Genomic DNA, 18,945 nt, shown 5'->3' on the forward strand with positions numbered 1-18,945 from the left:
CACTTCGGCTGAAAGAAGGCGTGCTGCAGCGGGCGTGGCGGGACCCTTCCATGGGGGAGGAGAGGTGGCAAGTTGTGGTTCCAAGAGCGCTGAGGACAGCTGTACTGGAGAGTTGCCATGGGGGCGCAGGTGCAGGACACTTCGGTGTTACTAAGACCCTCCGCCGTCTGCGCTAGAGTTACTACTGGGGCCTGCAGCGAAGGGATGTGGAGGACTTCTGCCGCAGCTGCGACGCCTGCTCCTCTCACAAAGGGCCCCTGGACCAGTCACGTGCACAGCTCCAGCAACAACCAGCAGGCGCACCGATGGAAAGGGTTGCTGTGGACATCATGGGCCCTTTTCCCTGCTCGGATCGGGGGAACCGCTATGTCTTAGCAGCAATGGACTATTTCACCAAGTGGCCAGAAGCTTATGCCATTCCAGATCAGGAGGCGGAGACGGTGGCGGACGCCTTGGTGGAGGGGATGTTCAGCCGGTTTGGCACTGCAGGTACCATACACAGTGACCAGGGCAGAAATTTCGAGTCTCGTGTGTTTGCTGCCAAGTGCGAACGCCTGGACATGCACAAAACCCGCACCACCCCACTGCATCCCCAGAGCGATGGCCTTGTGGAGCGATTTAATCGGACCCTGGGCCAGCAGCTAGCCATCCTGACGGCCGAGCACCAGCGCGACTGGGACGTCCACCTGCCCCTCATCCTGCTGGCCTACCGCTCTGCTGTACAGGACTCCACCGCCTGCACGCCTGCACTGCTGATGCTGGGCAGAGAGCTGCGGACACCTGCGGGGCTTGCCTTTGGGGTACCACCGGAGACACCAGATGCAGCACCGGGGCCGGACTACGCCAGGAAATTGCAGGTCCGGATGGAGACGGCGCACATCTTTGCCAGAGACCAGCTAGCAAAGGCAGGTATGCGTCAAAAGCGGAACTATGATGTCACCACAAAAGGGAGGCATTTTAGCGCTGGTGAACTGGTGTGGGTTTACAGCCCAAAAAGAAAAAAAGGACGGTGCCCCAAGTTGGACAGTAAATGGGTGGGGCCCTGCAGAGTGTTAGAGAGGGTGGGGGAAGTGGTCTACCGTGTGCAGTTACCACCTAGAGGCAGAAGAGTGGTCCTGCATAGAGACAGACTGGCACCATACAGAGGACATTCTCTTCCTGCTTTTTCAGAAGGACGGCCTCAGCCCCCTCCTGCTCCGGTGGTCATGAGCCCACAGAATGAACCGTCTTTCTCCCTGGGTAGCCCAACTCCCCAGTCTAGGGGGTTGCCTGACCCCTCTGCGAGTCCTAGACGGCCTAGGAGGCCGCGTCAGTTGCCCCCGCGCTTCAGGGACTTTATTGTTCCCTCGGGGACGAGGAACTAACTGTTGGGGGGGCTGTGTAACAATCCTGAAAGGCATGTGTTAGTTGCATTTTCAATGTGTGTGTTGACAAAACTGTTACTGTTCCTTTAAGGTTTTTTACGAGTGATTCCATGTTTTGCGCATGCGCGGAGTCTGTGTTGTGGTCAAGAACTTATGGAAGTGTGTTCATGTTCTGTGCGGCGTGGGTTGCGGCCGAAAACATCAACCCGTGTTCATGACTGAATAAAGAGTCTTCTTGTTAAAAGAGAAACGTCTGCTGCCTACTGTGTGTGCGCCGACGTTACAATATTCTGGAGCTGCTGAACTGTGAATTTCTCTGTGAGATGAATAAAGTATCTATCTATCTATCTATCTATCTATCTATCTATCTATCTATCTATCATTGTATTTTCACCAGTCCGGTCAGAAGGCATGACCATATACCTCAAACATTTAATCATTGATCATCATAAGCTCTTCAAGCAATTATTTCCTAAAATACATCTCTTGCCAAAGCATCACTCCATGATACATTACCCTCGTAGCATAAGGCACATTGGTCCGATTTTGCACACATGGTGCATGCGTTACGAAGCCAAACATAACTTTTTCAAGCAACAATTAAAAAGCTTTAAAAACATTACAACAACATTAGCCAAAAAGCACAAAAGTTATATGGCAATGTATTACGAATCCTTTAGCAAGGAACGATTAATTGTAGGTCCAGGAAAAATGGTGACACTTTATGAGTTGAAAGAGGGTGCAGCAATTTCTGCAAAATTTGGAAATGATTTGTCAACCTCTGTGTTTTCTTCCAAATGGATAAAATATCATGGTACAGAATTCCGTTGTGACTTCATTATATGTACTGAGGTAGCATGTGAGATGCCTGTATTTTGTAAGATTGACACGATTGCTGTAAAAGATGACTGTGTTATGCTCTGTGGAAAATTGATGGAAACCATGTGTTTTGATACCCATTACCACGCCTTTAAGGTCAAGCTGCATCCAGACAAGGTTCTTAAAGTGTTGCACATAATTGATCTTTTTTACTTCAAACCATTCGATGTTCAAATGAAGTATGGTACGACAGATACCGCCTTATATGTTGTTCCATATTGCCATTTTATGCTCAGTGTTTTAAAGTGGTGGCGTTGTTAGGCTTACCAAAAGTTAAAAAAGTTTTTTTATGTAATGTTTTTATGCAGATGGGATCAGTTGCTTGGCACACCTGCAACCATTTACCTCATAAATGTTATATTTACAGTTCACTTCGAGCCCTGTAATGGCACAGTAAGTACACCATTACACAACCTTACTGTGACTGTTACATTGTGGCTTGTGTTTTTCCAAAAGTGAATGTGAACAAGTTGTTCACATTCATGTGTATTGGGGTGCCTGGCACGGCAGGCACACCCATTGCACAACTATTCGTGTTTTTGTTTTGTTTTTTAAGTGCCGAACATGAACAGTTTCTTAAGTGCTTTTGTATAACTGAAGGTTGGTTACAAATGCATCTTCAAAAGGTACTTTTGTACAATAAAAAGTGAAAAGTTAAATGCATTTTTATGATAACTTGTTTTTATTCAATGGTACATAGTATGTAATTATTATGGATAGAGGCAATTTGACACTACAGAAGTGTAAAAATAACACTACATATTTATCTGTGCAGTGTAGATGAGTGTAAGGATTTGACTTGAATCTGAGTTGGTTTTTCACCGCAACAGAGTAAATCATTAACACAGTAGTGTGTAAAATTAACACTTATCAGAGTTATATGAGCCGCCAGTGTAAACCTTCAATAACTCAGTGCAGTGTTAAAAAGCATTATAATCAGAGTTGATTTGTCACCACAGTAGAGTAACTTATCAGCACTGCTGAGAGTCACATTTACTCTCTCCAGAGTTATTTAACCTGTAGTCTTAAGTCAATTTTGAGTTAATTTTACTCCGAAATTTTTAACACGATGGAAAGAGTTAATTTAACACCAAATCTGATAAGGACCAAATACACTCGGACACAGTGTTAAATTTAAAGGAGACATATTATACCCTATTTCCCCAAGTTAAAATAGTTCCCTGGTGTCCTAATGAACATGTCTGTGACTTGCTTTGGTCAAAATACCATAAGGATGAAGCACCATAGCAGTTCAATAACCCTGCCAAAACCGCCCCTTTCAGAACACTCGGTTTTGTGCATGGTCCCTTTATATGCAAATGAGACACAGGCAAACACACACCCACTTCTTCCAGGGGTTTCTGATTTGTCCTTTTTACAGCGCTCACTCGCTCCTGTTCCCTCCGCTCCATTCCTCACCCCCTCTGTTCTGACATACTAACTTGTTGTATCTAAGCCACTCGCTTGGCATCATGTGTGATCAGTCAAGTCAGTATGTCAGTAGAAGTCAAAAATAGGGGAGGTCAGTCAGCATTTAGGTTAGGAGTAAACATTATCAAATTTTTCTTTTGTTTTACTGTTGCAACAACTCCCCTCAAAAAGGCAAAAATAATACAATGGTTAGCTAATGGAAGAACTGATAATAATCAGTTCAGTGGATTCACTATATCAGGGGTGTCCAAGCTTTTTGCAAAGAGGGCCAAATTTGGTAAGGTGAAACTGTGTGGGGGCCAACAATTCAGCCTGACATTCTTTGAACCAATAACATTAAATACAAATGATCTATTTTATGACATTTTTATTACAAATGACATCCTTAATTTTTTTTCATTTTCAAGTTTTTACCAAAATCACTGTGCCTTTTGTATTTGAAGACCAAATAAAATGAAGAAAAAATCTGGAAAAAAACACTTTCGCGAATATTAAACAAATCATGTCTGCACTAATGTGAAGGGTGATACTGAGATCTTGACTGCAGTATGTAGTCCAGTTCTGGCTCGAAAACAGTGGTTTTAATGCGCAAGACATCACGCAGATGAGAGTCACTTAGTCTACAAGTACAAGTATGTCGAGCCAAACAAGCTCAGCAATTTCTTAGCAAATGTTCAAATCTCTTGGAACCTGCCTTCATCCAGCTGGCGGTAGAAGTTGACAAGAGAAAGCTGTTGGTGCCGACTGCGACACTTGGCGTCACACTGCAGCTCATGAGCTCCAGCTGCAGGTGGTCTGGAGCATCATCAGGGTTCACAGAGAAAGGAAAAAAGCGTGATGTCCTTGTCAATAGCTGCAAAATCCCAAAAGTGCAGTTGAAACTCCTCAGCAAGAGATGAAACGTCTGCTGCATACCTTCTCAGTTGTGCACTGAAATTGTTCTGTAGGAAACTGGTCATGATTTCCTGCAGCGATAGGAAATGTGTGGTATTGGGCCGTGCTTGTGACAGTTGCCTTTGGAAAAGTAGCAGCTTGGTCCGAAAGGCTTTGATGTGTGAATACAGTTGGCTTATCACTGCATTTTGCCTCTGAAGGCTTGTGTTCAGCTCATTCAAATTGTTTATGTACAGTCGCCATGTCAGAAATGGGCTGGGTTGAAATGATCACACAGGCCAAGTGTCACAGCGGCAAGGGTGCGGCCACAGGGCTACTGCCATCTTGTGGTGAAATATAAAATTGTTGTTTTTTGTACACATGTATTTAATACTCAGGTCAACAGTGCTGGCAGGTCATATATCATTGATTTTATAACAGAGGCTGCGGGCCAGTGAAAATTTGAACATGGGCCGCAATGTCCTGTGAGTTGATGGGTTCTGTGTACAGCGGGGCCAGATCTACAAACCGCCTAAACAGAATGTAAGTTTCCTCTGTGGTGGTGTCATGTAACACGTTTTCCACCAAGCCTAGTTGTCCATCAATCATCAGGAAGTTGTCTCCCCTCTTAGATTTAATGACCACATTTGGAAGTGTCACTCTCTTATATTGTATAGCCAAAGCTACATCTGGCATGGTTGGGCCGTTGGAGTACGTTCCACCAAGTTTTATCTGTTTATCTATGCCTTTTTCCAAACTTGTTTGTGTGGGCTGCCTCTGTACAATGTTTATGATTTGCTTTGGAATGTGTTTGGAATTTTCTGATCTTTCTTTTAAGCTGGCCCAGGAAGTTTTCAAAAGGAAATCCGGACACACGATCCAATGGACCAAACCTTCTGACATCATCTTCCAGATGACACAGACAGTGAACATTGTAAACCATCTCCTCAACCCCATACAAAGTCCTGAACTGCTCCAAGAAGTACCTCATCAGATTATCTGCATAATCCCAATAATGGGTACACAAGGTGGGAGAAAGCATCAAATAGACGCAAATGGATAGTGTGAGAAAGTTAAAATGAAGTGGAGGTGGGAGAATGCCTTGAAGCACCACTGGACCAATATACAGAAGAAACTGTCTAAACTCTGTTGCTATCCGGCGGTCTAGTTCTGAGAGCGATCTTGGCTTTTGTGCAAACTCAGAGGGTGTGTGTTGTGACATCCCTAAATGTTTTTCTGAAATGGCCTTGGTCTTACGGGAGCCCAGTCTGTATTTTAGGTCACCTTTGAGCCAAAGTTTCAGCATCTTCCTTGTGACACCAAGGCACACAACATGCATGTAGTCCAGCACAAATTGTGTGACCATGTCCAAATGTAATGTGCCAAGGTTTGACTGACCTCTGTGATGATTTTCATCATTTTGTTGTGCAAATGACTCATTTGTTCTCCGGGGGGCATGCATTTCTGGAAAAGTCATTTCCCCCCCCACATATGAACCTTCCTGAATGCACCGATAACATCTGCTATAGCCTCCATGCCCTTTGGTTTGTTTAATGAATGATCGTGCTGGAGCATCACAAATTAAACTATCAATGGACAAATGAAACACCCTCTGAGTGACAGTGAAGCCCTGTTCAAGAGTGGAAACCTCCTCAACAAAGGCCTGTAGATATTCAATGGGATCATCTGGTTTGCCATATCCACAAAAAAAAAACACCAATGACAAAGGGATCTGTTTCAAACGGTAATTTCCGCAAAATTGGCAATAACTGTTTAGTTTAACTTTTGTACAACGGCAGGCCATCTATATTAACCTGCAACATTACTTCATTACATGACAGCATTCCTTCTTTATTTTTCAGCAAATGTTCCAAAATGCCAAAACGGACATACCCCCCCACCACTGATTGTTCTCACCTCATGCGAACTTGATGTTTTTAATAAAGTCCTGGCGCTTTTTGGAAGTGTGGGGATGTATTTATTTAATTTTTTTTTTATTTTGGACTTGCACAAGTCTGGTTCATCGTTGGGTACAATTTCCAGATTGATTCAGAAGCAGTATGCTTCGGGTCATTGTCCATTTGGAAGACCCATTTGCGCCCAAGCTTCAACTTCCTGGCTGATGTCTTGAGATGTGGCTTCAGTATTTCCACATAATGTTCTTTCCTCATGATGCCATCTATTTTGTGAAGTGCACCAATCCCTCCTGCAGCAAAACAACCCCACAACATGATATGAGCCCCTCCCCGTTCAAAAGCACTTACAGTGGCTCACGCAGCAGTCAGTCCCAGACTGCAGTGAGGAGAGAGACACGCCACTCCGCGTCCAGGCTGCAAATGAATTGCGCATGCGCATGGCCGCCACCATTCCCACCCTGGCTTACAGAGCGGGGTGTAAATGTAAATGTTTTCACTCACTCACACAAAAATAAATCACTGCATTTGACTCACACAGCCTCAGCCACTTACTCACCTCGTCCACTATGTGTGCCTCTCTGTGACACTTAACATCTAGCTAGTTAACGTTAGCCATCATGTCTAAACTTGACAATCAGAAGTACAGACAAGAGTGGGAATCAAACCCTGACTTTGATAAAGCCATTTATTGGTAACGATACACGGGCATACTGCAGCTATTGCAAGGCTGATTTCTATGCAAAATTATGTAATGTGAAAAACAAACTAAGAATCAACAGAAGAGAGTTCATTTGTAGTTCTAAACATATATTAGAGTTCTCTTTACTCACTTTTTGTCGACGTTATTTGTCTTTCCTACAGCGTCCATCAAAGTCTAAATCAGGCAAATTGCCAATTATGCAAATTAGACAATGGCGTCATTTAGCGACTTCTAGCGACTTTTAGGGCAGCCAATAGCTACTTTCCTTACTGAGGAGTTGGCAACACTGATCACCTGAAACACCTGATCATAATATATGTCCCTTTATTTAGGGGAAAGCAGGTGCGAGGTTTGGATTACTTCATTACCATCATGCATTGTGATTGATTCTGCGCAAACAACTTGTAGTAATGTTGCCTGGTTGGCCGAGCGTCAAAAGACAGAGACTCCAAAAAGGGATGATGTAGATGGCTGAATTTATTTTCTACTTAGCAGCACACACCGGAGAAAAAAGTAATGAAAACAAAAGAAACAAAAAAAACAATAAGTGATTAATCATATTTGACAGTAATCTCTGTGCAGGTGTTGTCCCAGGCTCTGTAGAGCTCACTCTCTCACCCCCTCTTTAGCAGAGGAATATATATTCTCTGGTCCAGACCATTACAGATAAAAATCAATTATAGCCATTATAGTCCCCCCAGCTAACAAATCAACCCCAAACATGCACAATATTCATCCTACCTAATTTCAAACATTTTACTACTGAAAATAACAATCAATATATATTCTATGTTATAGTTTACACCTCATCATTCCCCAAACACCCCTCCAGTCCTTTTCACTTGGCTCGCTCTTCTGTGTGACGCACCGCGCCCCACCTTTAAATGTTTGTCACACTTTGCGTCAGGTCTTTTGCCAGCAGTCCAGAACCAACACCACTACACGCTGGCGAGTTTTGTTTGATCAGCTAACACAAATCCTCTCTCAGACCAAAAGTCACTCCCGACATTCAGTTGGCCCCTCCGAACGCCCGGCTCCCAATCATTTCAAAAAAATAAATATCAGTCTAGGGTAGTGAATGATTCTCACTCTTGATTAACCAGTTGGAGACTGTGGGGAATACACTTGACCTGTGGACTCTCATATACAACTTAAATAATAAACACAATATAATAAACCCAACACAAGATCTCAGTTTCAAGAAATGTATTAAAAATGCAGGAAACACATTCAAACTTGTCAAAGAGAGCCCGGGGTATTGTTTTCTCAAACTATCTAATTCTATTTTGAGTGCACTCTCTTAGTTGGAGCGCTTTAGTTGGAGCTCGATACCAACCTCTGTATGTTGGTGAAGTCGGCAAGAACAGGCCGCAGCTGATGAATCGCTCAGTCATGAATCACTAATCAAATAGTTATTGATGTAAATTTTAACTTCACCATGAACTGGCATTTTGAAAATGATGAAATAAATACCACTGATATTTATCAGAGTATTACACACTGTTAACACAGAGAAGACTTGTAACTTTTTCTGTAATAAGTTCTCCGGAGGCCTGTGATCTATTTTCATATATAGAGTAAAGGTTTCACAAATGAGAGACTGTGTTTTTATGAATCTTCAGGGTCTGTAGGATAATCTAGGTCACATTTGAGAAGGCCAGGTACAGTGTTTTTTGATCTGGACCTGGTTGAATGAAGTCTACATGCTGAATAAAAGGTGAAATGTGCCTTTATTGCATTTTCACAAATAGAATAAAAGTTTCCCAAATCAAAAACTGTGTCTGAATGAATCATCAAGAAGTTTCACACAAAACAGACAATCAGTGGAGAGGCTTGATCTTGTTCTCCTCTTATTCAGAGAATTGTAGTTCAACCTTTGTCAGTCACTGTCCTTTGGTAGTCATGTTGTATGTAACTAGACACATTTATTTAGTTTCATATAACATACAATTTATATGCAAAGAAATTTTATAAGGGTTGAAAGAGCTGAGTTAAGGTATGAAAGTCACACTAATTTTCTCTTTTCGTTCTGAAGATAGAATGAATTTAATTGAGAAACTGTCCAAAGTTAAATGCTGTTGGGTATCAGCTCATTCAAGATGGAATCACATGCATCTTGGATGGAGAACACATGGCCCCTTGCTCAAAGACAAAGAGTGTCATAAAACTCAGTCAATAAAGATCCCTTATCTTCCACCAGAGTTGTGGACTCGAGTCACATGACTTGGACTCGAGTCAGACTCGAGTCATGAATTTGATGACTTTAGACTCGACTTGACAAAATCTAAAAAGACTTGCAACTCGACTTGGACTTTAACATCAGTGACTCGTGACTTCACTTGGACTTGACCCTTTTGACTTGAAAAGACTTGCTACTTTCCTCAAACCCAAAGATTAAAAAGTATGTTGACACGACACTGATGCGCTATCGCTCTTTGCTCCTGTGTACATCTGTGTGCGTGTTGGTGTGCGTGATGTGCGTGTGGCACGACATCCAATCAAATTAGATCCACGTGGTTTTGATCTGACAGCACCCAACCAATGAAAGTACGAGACAACCAATGAAGAGGAACAACAAACGCGCTCGCCAGCGACCAGTAGGCAAAAATGATACCGAAGGTAATTTCGTTTGGGTACAAAAATTATGAGGTGATCAACAAAAAAAGAATTGCACAATGTAAAACATGCGGGTCGAAAATTACAGACGGAGACGCGACAACTTCGAACTTCGTTCGACATTTGAAGTTACACAAAGAACGGTAAGTTTTGAATGAAAGCCAACACTAGCTTCTTGGCTAAGAAACTTAGCTATCTACATATCAATGAGACTGTAAACTCACTGTTAACGTCACCTTGACTTTACAAACACGGTAAACGGTATCTCCTGTGGGTTCACGTATGTATAAGTTCACTATTTCACTCCTTTTGGAACATCAACGAACACAACCACAAGGTAAGTTGCACATCTTTAAAAACGAACGTTTAGCGTTGATTCAAGGACCGCTTTATGAATGGGGGTGATTCTAAATTAACCAAAAGCTTGAGACTGGATAGTTTAGGATTTTTTTTTGAAGCGAGATTGTACGTGCTTAGCAGCTAGTCAGTGGATCATACACAGTAGACTGCTGCCAGCAGCAAAACTTAACCCTCCTGTTGTCCTCATTTTCTGTGTACACCCTGTGTCCTCCGGGTCAAAATGACCCGTCTTCACTAAACCCCTAATATAAGCAGCTTAATTGAATTTAAACACCAAATTTCATCTTGCTTGAAGAAACAACTTGTCATTCACCACAAAATGTGTGAATAACTGAGTTTTCCCTCTTCACTTCATTTCTATAGCTTAAGAAAAGAAAAAAAATGTGCAAAAAGGAGTTTTGAATGCATTTTTATTCATCCCAATGACTCAGTTTCTTTCTTTTCTTTCTCCAGTGAACAATTGAAGACAATTTACAATACAAAAATATGAAAAATAACATAACCCATTCAACTAATTGGCACATGTAGGGCAGTATGCAAGTGCGCAGCCTTTGCAGATATATTTCTTACACCTGCAGCACACAGTATGTGTTTTACAGTCCTTCTTTTGAGGGCAGAACTGACATCTCTTCCTCTTACTTGCCCTAGCTGGGGAAGTGGCTGTGGTAGCTGGATCCTCAGGTTGATCAGGAGCTCCTGCACTCTGAATAGCTTTCACAACTGCTGCTGAGGCTTCTGTGCGGGGGACATGCTTCCTTCTTTCAATGAGTGGAATTACAAGTGCCTTTCCCAGCTGCTCCAGGAACACCCTCCTCTTGTTCTGCTTATGAGACATCCAGGTCGGGTTGATCTCTCTCCAAATCACAAAGGCATTGTAGGAGGAAACATCAATGATGTTGTGGAAGATGACCAGGGGCCAGTGGGCAGTCATCCTTCTGCAGCTGTATGTTCCAATCACCTTATCTAGGTTGTCCACACCTCCCTTGTTGCAGTTGTAGTCTAGGATGATGACTGGCTTCCTGTCCTCACGATCGCTAACGTCACCGTCTGTGTGCAGTGTGCTCAGAAGAACTACATTCTTGTTTTTCTTTGGGAGGTAAGAAACTAGAGTGGCGGTGGGCGTGAAGGCAAACTTTGATGAGAAAACCTCTCTCTCCTTTGACGCAAGCAGTGCAGGTGGGAGCTCAGGCTTGTTCTTCCGAACTGTACCAACCATGGTGATCTTCCTCTTCAGGAGCTGCTGTCCGAGTTCATAAGATGTGAAGAAATTGTCACATGTCAGATTGTGACCCCTCAGTCCCTCTGTCACATCAAGCACAACTCGCATCCCCTGGTTCTTCTCTGGGCATCCACTGGTCGGCTTCCCGGTATAGACTTGCATTTTCCAAGCATAGCTTGATTTGGCATCGCAAGCCACCCATGACTTGATCCCATATTTTGCTGGCTTGCTGGGCATATACTGCCGGAAAGGACAACGACCTTTGGACAGAAGACATTAGCATCAGTGATTAGTATCAGTGTCACAGAAAACAGTCAGACAAATCAATAGTGAAAATCACTTTTATTACAAATATGAAAATAGATTACCTCTAAATGGAACCAGTTGCTCATCCACTGTTACGTCAGGCCCTGGATTGTAGAGGTAGGGCAGCCGCTCCACCCACTTGTCCCAGACCTCTCTTATGGCTGCAAGTTTGTCTGTCACACGTCTTGCTGGTCTTGACTCACGGTCATCAAATCGTAGCAGTCTTGAGTAGGTGTGAAAGAGTTTGAGTGGCATTGTGGCTCGGAAAATTGCCCTTCCACTCTCTGCATCCCATAGACTAGCTGCAGCCTCACCTCGGGACCTGTATACACCGGCTAAGATTAGCAGCCCTAAGTAGGCCTGCAGGTCAGTCTCATCCATCTTTTTCCAGCTGTCTCCATATTTGCGAAAACCCTCCAGATTTGTCATCTCCAGGATTATTTTTTCTATTGCTGGTGTGATAAACAGGTAGAATGTAGAGACAATGTCATGGGCATGAGAAACAGCATACCTTGTGGGTCCTGGGGTCATCTTTATGACGTTTTGTTCTGCATGCCTGCCGTGTTGGTCATATGCTGCTGAAGACCATGTTATTTTGCCATTTTTTGAAAGGAAAGTCTCTCTTTCAGCTTCAGGGTTTTCTTCTTCTTCTGAAGATGATTCATCATGCTCTGGGTTGTATTCCTCCCCATCTTCTTCTTCTGATACATCCTCCACTTCCTCTTCTGAATCAGAGTTGTCTTGCTGGACATCTGAAAAAATCAGCTCTAGAGCCTCTTCGGCGGTATAACGCACACTCATGGCTTCAGCACAGACATAATTCGGGGCCCTGTCATCTGCAGCACCTTTATAATCTCTGGAAATCCACAGCTGCCTCCCCCCCTGCAGTCTGCGAGAACGCCTTTGTGTTGTTTACTTCTGCTACTGTCTTGTTCACGTCTACTACTAATTGATCTGAGACTGATCAAAGGCACAGCAGTCCGCGAGAAGACCACATGATTTGTCTTGTTTACTTCTGCTACTGATTGACTAAAACAACTAAAACATTGTAACATTCTGTGGTGTGTAAATAACTCTGTGACCTTGATTTCAACTCTTTTTGCCTCAGGGGTCATTTTGACCCGAAGACCACCTTTGTACCTTTTTTTTGTACAGCTTACATGGAAATGTGAATAAAAGCAACATTTCACTGTTTCTACTGTTGGTGCCAATCTAGGAAAAGTCATAAAATTTCAAGGGATTTCAAGGGATTTTTTTTTTGTTTTTAACACAGTGGCAGGTAATTTTGACCCGAGGACAACAGGAGGGGCAAGTCTAATCAAATCAAGGTCAGTTTAATGTACTTTATATTAGGAATATGTGTACCATTTTAGCTTGCTGCCAGACGATTTTTTCTTAGGAAAACTAAGTATATCTCACTCTCTCCAGCACACCAGATTCCATTGATAAAAATAGCAATTTTGAAAATGAAATTTATTTTATCAATGTAATGTTAAAACACACTCTTACAGTATACAATACAATTACTATTAACCAAAAAAATAAAATTAACACAATGTTAGCATTTTCTGACATCTGTTTTATATGCTTACCTGTTACAGATTTGAAGAATACCAGATAAATAAAAGACGAACATCAGACGTTCATCATAGATGAACCACAACAGCCTTCAATCTCACAATTCTTGGACAGTCGTGTAGGGCATTACAGCGTGAGTCATCCACAGCAGAAAGCTATCACTAATGCAATACTGTCCGACTTGATTATTGATTGCAACCTTCCCCTGTCTATTGTGGAAAACAAGAGTTTTCGGCACTTCCTGACAGTAGTTGACAGTAAGTACAGCCCAGTGTGTCGCAGAACGTTGACATCAAAAACAGAGAGCCTCGCTGGGGAGAGATGTTCAAGATTAAAAACTCAATTGAACAATGGTGAGCATGTTTCAGTCACTGTGGACATTTGGTCTGACCGAAAGATGAGGGGATTCCTTGGTATCACTGTCCACTGGATAGAGAGAGAGACAGAGAGGATACAGCTAAAGACTAATCTCTTGGCCTGCAATCGCTTCAAAGGCTCACACACAGCTGAACGAATCTGTGACCAATTTGAGGCAATATGCGATGAATACAGCATCAAAGATAAATTGGACTACATTATTAGTGACAATGCTGCTAACATGCGAAAGGCATTCACTGTGTGCTTCCCCAGTGAACAAGAGCATGATGACGGAGATCATCTTGATGACTCTGATCTCTGGTGTGACTTAACCCTGGAAGAACAGCAAATGGTAGATGCTGCTATGGCAAAGAAACAGCGCCTGCAGTGTTTTGTGCATACACTTCAGCTGGTGGTGGGAGACGGTTTGAAAGAAACAAAAGTGGCATGTCCTTCTCTTTCCAAAAAGTTCCAAAACTTAGCTCACTGCTGCACACAAGCACAACATCCAAAGATGTGTTTGACAGTGAATTTGGGGAACAGAAAGGCATCCCTGCTGCAGTCAACACAAAGTGGAACTCAACACTGAGGCAAGTAAAGGCAGTTCTCCACTGTAATCATGTAAAGCTCTGTGCCGTTCTAGAAAAGGCTGGGCACAAGGAGTTGTCATTCACGCCACAAGAGTGGAATCTGTTGAAGGAGTTGGTGGACATCTTGAAGCCGTTTGGAGAAGCAACTGATCTGACACAGGGAGAGAAGGTTGTCACAATCAGTGCAGTTGTTCCATCCGTCTTGTCCCTCAATCACCACCTTGAGAAACTGAAGCCTCAAGTTTGTTTCCTGAGCGGCCTGGTCAGAATTCTCCAGGCATCCCTTAACAAAAGATTTCTTGGGATATTCATTAACGTGAAAATGGCCAGGACTCAAGATGGGATCACTGGCCCATTTTCAGACCCAGTCTACCTCAAAGCAGCCGCCTTGGATCCAGCCTTTTCTCTGCTGTGGGTGGAGCCTCATGTGCTGGTCAATCGTGACATCAAGGCAGAGGTGGCACAACGAGTTAAAGGTAAATACTATTGACTTCAATGCAACTTTTTTCCTCATAGTCTGATCTAATTGACAGCATCAATAATTGCATTTTTCAGTCTAACACTGTATCACCATTACAATGGTAATAAGTGCTATTTTGTTTCTGCTGCTGTTGTTAAATGTTTTTCCAGAATTGATCCTGCAAGATGCTGCAGAGACTGAGCAACCTGTGCTTCTGGTTGATGAAGAAGAGCAAGATGACCTTGGAGAAGGAGAAGGGCTGTTTGCTGCATACCATAAGAGGCAGAAGAAGGATGTTGGGACCACTCCAGCGCTACAGCTAAGTAACTACCTAGACATAGCCAAAGGACAGAACGCCCTTTTGTTCTGGGCACTGAACATGAAGACTCTTCCTTCACTCTTCCGAGAGGCCATCAGAGTGTTGGCAGTGCCTGCCTCTAGTGCTCCAGTGGAGCGAGTTTTCAGCCATGGTGGTATCATACTACGTCCCCATCGTGCACAAATGACTGACAGACTTTTGGCCAATTTGATCTTTTGCAAATGCAATACAGCATAGGGCCCTGACATAGAAAAGCACAACTCTGTTCATTGTCATGTTCATGACAGTTCCAATCCAGTCCCCTTCCAATCTCTCTCTCCCACACACACACACACACACACACACACCAGTCTCTCTATGGATGCATGCCAATTGTTTTCAAGGGAGCAACATAAACTGATAGAGGCATGAATGTATTACATGTAGATTATTTAATTTTATTACATTTTTGGGAGTGAGCATATCTTTTATAAAGTGGTGACATGGTTGAAAAGGTTAAGGTTACACTTAGGTTTTGAAATGAGTTAAAAAGAGTGTTTGAACAATGTTCTTCCAAAAAAAGGTTTAATAAATATATACAAATTTTAAAAGCATACATGATCTGTGTAAATATTATTTCTCTGTTGTTAAAAGGACTCGAAAGGACTCGAAACTCAAACGGTAGGACTTTGGACTCGACTTGAGACTTGTCGGTCTTGACTTGTGACTTGACTCGGGACTTGCCTGTCTTGACTCGGGACTTGACTCTGGACTTGAAGACTTGAGACTAACTTGTGACTTGCAAAACAATGACTTGGTCCCACCTCTGTCTTCCACACATCAGTGGGAAACCTACCTCAGTGGTCACTTTGTGACATGTGACCCCATGTAACAAACAATACAAAAGCCAGGTTTCCCCTTCTTCTCTTCTCTTCTCCATCTCACCGGAGGACACAGGCTCCTCTGCTCTCCCCTGCCCTTCTGGGTGTAGGAAGGACACAGACGTCAGCTCTTCGACTGAAGACCCTTCAGCACAGAGCTTAACAAGCTTCCAGCAGCAGGAGAACCCTCTCTGCTGATCTTCGAGCAGGCCCGCTCACAGCAGCCTGCTATCCTCCCATCAGAGGCAGCGACACCAGAGCCTGCCTAAGGATCAACCAAGGATCCAGAGCCAGGTTAGCTCCAACTAGCTAACTTTGTGAGGAGGAACCTGAGCCACAGACACCAGAAACACAGTCAACCATCTACTGTTCCTGGACCAACAGACAGCACCTCAAAAGGACACTTTTGCATCTTTGAAGGACTTGGTAACGTAACTGGGCCTAGCATAGCATTACACTACTTGGCTAAGCATAGATGAAATGTTGTACTGAGCTTACTTGCTCACATAAAGTGTTGTTGTAATGTCTAGATTTAGGTTAATATGACGTTAGTGATGTCCATGCTTCTTAGCTCTCAGCTCTAGATGTGCATGCTTCTAACCTCTCATCTAACCTGACATCTCACTTTACAAAAGTGGTTAACCAAAAAAACACAGCAGCCATGCGGTCAAGAAGCCATCTTTGATTCCGCCATCTTGTTGTAGTTTCTTTGTCAACCGCCATCTTGATTTGTAGTCTACCTCTATCTGACTTGACCATTTGACCTGCACACAAACAGACTCCCTCTTTCTCTCTCTTTCACACACACACTGTATATAGTTACATTAAGTAGATATTCTTGTTTAAATCTTAAGGGGATCTTTTTAATAAATGTTTTATAAAATATACAGTCTGGTCTGATTAATATTGCACAAGTGTGTATATTGCCAACCTCTTCCCTGTAGAACTCCAATCCTTCAATTCACCTAACTATTGATGTAGTATTGTGATTGACCAATTATTAAGTTAATTATTAATCATAATCCAAATTGGTAGTCGGCTTAATTTATGAGACTGTTTTTGGAGGTTAAGAATTAATGGTTCATTCAGAACCGATTGTTCTCCTCTGTTTGAGGAGTGGTGCCCCGATTTGAGTTTGACTCAACTTTTTAAAAGAAATTAATTATTCCATAATTAATTAATTATTAATATTCTAAATTCATAACCAATCACGCTCCTAACATATTAATATTATGTTTTTCCTTTGTGATACATACAGTTTGTGATTTGGTTATTATTATCTTTAAAAGTCAACATTGATCATGTTAGATGTTTTGCTTCCTGTGATGACTCACCTCCAGTCCAAGACAGCCAGTTAGCTGACAGAGTTTTGTTATGCCAGCCCCGCTTTGAGGTTTGAATACCGAGATGCAGCTCATGGAGAGAAGAGAGGAACACTGATGTATTGGATTAAGACCATGGCTTGAGCTTGTAGCAGGTATAGTTAGCCGTTAGTCGTTTGCTTCCTGGAGGTCCGGTCCATGGTGAGTTCCTCCTGGTTTATTCAAGGCCGGAATAATAACTTGTCAGTGACCGCAGCCAGGATGAGATCAGTAACCCAATCATTAGGACTGTAAGTTGGCACTTGCTTTTCTCTTTTTTTACTGTGGCTGTGAAGGCTAGACAGTTTCCTTGCATTACTTTGGTAGTAGTTGAAAGTTGCAGTATTACAGTATTTGAATTTACAGTAATTGAAAGAAGTGAATTTTTGTTACATTGGCTGTTTGTTTGGCTGACCAAAAAGGCTCCTCCATTTTCCAAAGGCTGATCGATATAGCATTGATAGTACACAAGGGCACCAACAGTTTTGTTTACTTTGTTTATATTATTATTTACTGAAACATCTGGCAGCAACACTTTAAGGACATCAAGGCAGTCATGGATAAGCACAGGCAGCCAGGTCTCATCTTAAATGTGAAGAAGAGCATTTTTTCGCACCTCTCTCACAATTCTTGAACATGGGTGTCATCAACTGGTGTTCATGTGGACCCAGACAAAACTCAAGCAGCTCAGGTCTTTCCAGCACAGACCAACGGGAAGTCTCTTGAATGGTTACTGGGTATACTGTATACTGGTATAACCAATACCAGCCCACCATATACTATAGGTTTGTACCACACTTTTCCAAGATTGCAGAGCTTCTTCATGCTCTGGAAATGAAAGGGGCAAAGTTCCTTTGGACACCTGACTGCCAAGCAGCATTTGACACTTTGAAGGAACACCTGGTGAATCCTCCTGTCCTGGGCCATTCTAACTTCAATTAAGGGTGTCAAATGATCGCGTTAATTGTGATTAATTAATTACAGTCATATTTAGCATGTTATGTTTTTTAATCTCTAACTTTACTGTTTCTTTATGCGAGTTGCTTTTTTATAGTGAACAGGAAATTTACATTTAAAAAATGCCCCAACCGATCCATTAATAAAGATAAAATGATATGCCTTCAGTGTAACAAGGAGTTTGCTTACCACCGAAGCAGCACAAGTTTAGCCTACCACATCAATGCAAAGCACCCAATCGCGAGTGCAGCCAAAGCTAGCGTTAGCAGCAAAGACATTAGCAATTTAGCGAGCCTTAGCAAAGCTCTTCGCCAAACTTAACTGGAGGAAAACACCCCACGTGTGAGCAAGTCTGTGACTGACAGGCTACTTTATACATTCTATTTGAACTCATTTTTATAGTCTTTTTTAGTAATGCATGTTTATTATTGATTATCTTTATCTTTACTGTCTTTGCTGCTGTAACATTGTAAATTTCCCCACTGCGGGACAAATAAAGGACTGTCTTATCTTATCTCATCTTATATGGACCTGATGGTTTATTTTATTTGTATTTTCTAATTATTTGGAGTTTGGCAAAAGAACACAGCAGAGTTTAAATGGCTGCATCTGCTCAAGTTTACAATAAATGATTTTATAAAGCCACTTTTTGTTATATATCAATCTAAGAAATAAAATGAATAAAACTAAAAAAAATAAAACTTTAAATAATCAAGAAAACATTAAATATTCCAGTTACAAGAATACAAGCAATAATGTCTTGAGCTGAATGTTTTCTTCAACATGAAGTTTCCATGTT

The 18,945-nt window shown here is 42.3% G+C and overlaps 1 protein-coding gene across 1 annotated transcript; it reads right to left on the reverse strand.

Moving 5' to 3' along the window:
• Nucleotides 1–10,532: 10,532 nt before the first annotated feature.
• LOC131459675 (piggyBac transposable element-derived protein 4-like) lies at nucleotides 10,533–12,864 on the reverse strand. The gene is made up of 2 exons (XM_058629703.1): nucleotides 11,727–12,864; nucleotides 10,533–11,618 (listed from the first exon to the last, which is right to left on the reverse strand). The coding sequence occupies exons 1-2, from the start codon at nucleotides 12,463–12,465 to the stop codon at nucleotides 10,651–10,653; spliced, it is 1,707 nt and encodes a 568-aa protein (XP_058485686.1). The 5' UTR covers nucleotides 12,466–12,864; the 3' UTR covers nucleotides 10,533–10,650.
• Between the last annotated feature and the right edge of the window lie 6,081 nt (nucleotides 12,865–18,945).

The sequence above is a fragment of the Solea solea genome, chromosome 5 (genome assembly GCF_958295425.1).
Source record: "Solea solea chromosome 5, fSolSol10.1, whole genome shotgun sequence".
In the NCBI taxonomy this organism is placed as follows: domain Eukaryota; kingdom Metazoa; phylum Chordata; class Actinopteri; order Pleuronectiformes; family Soleidae; genus Solea; species Solea solea.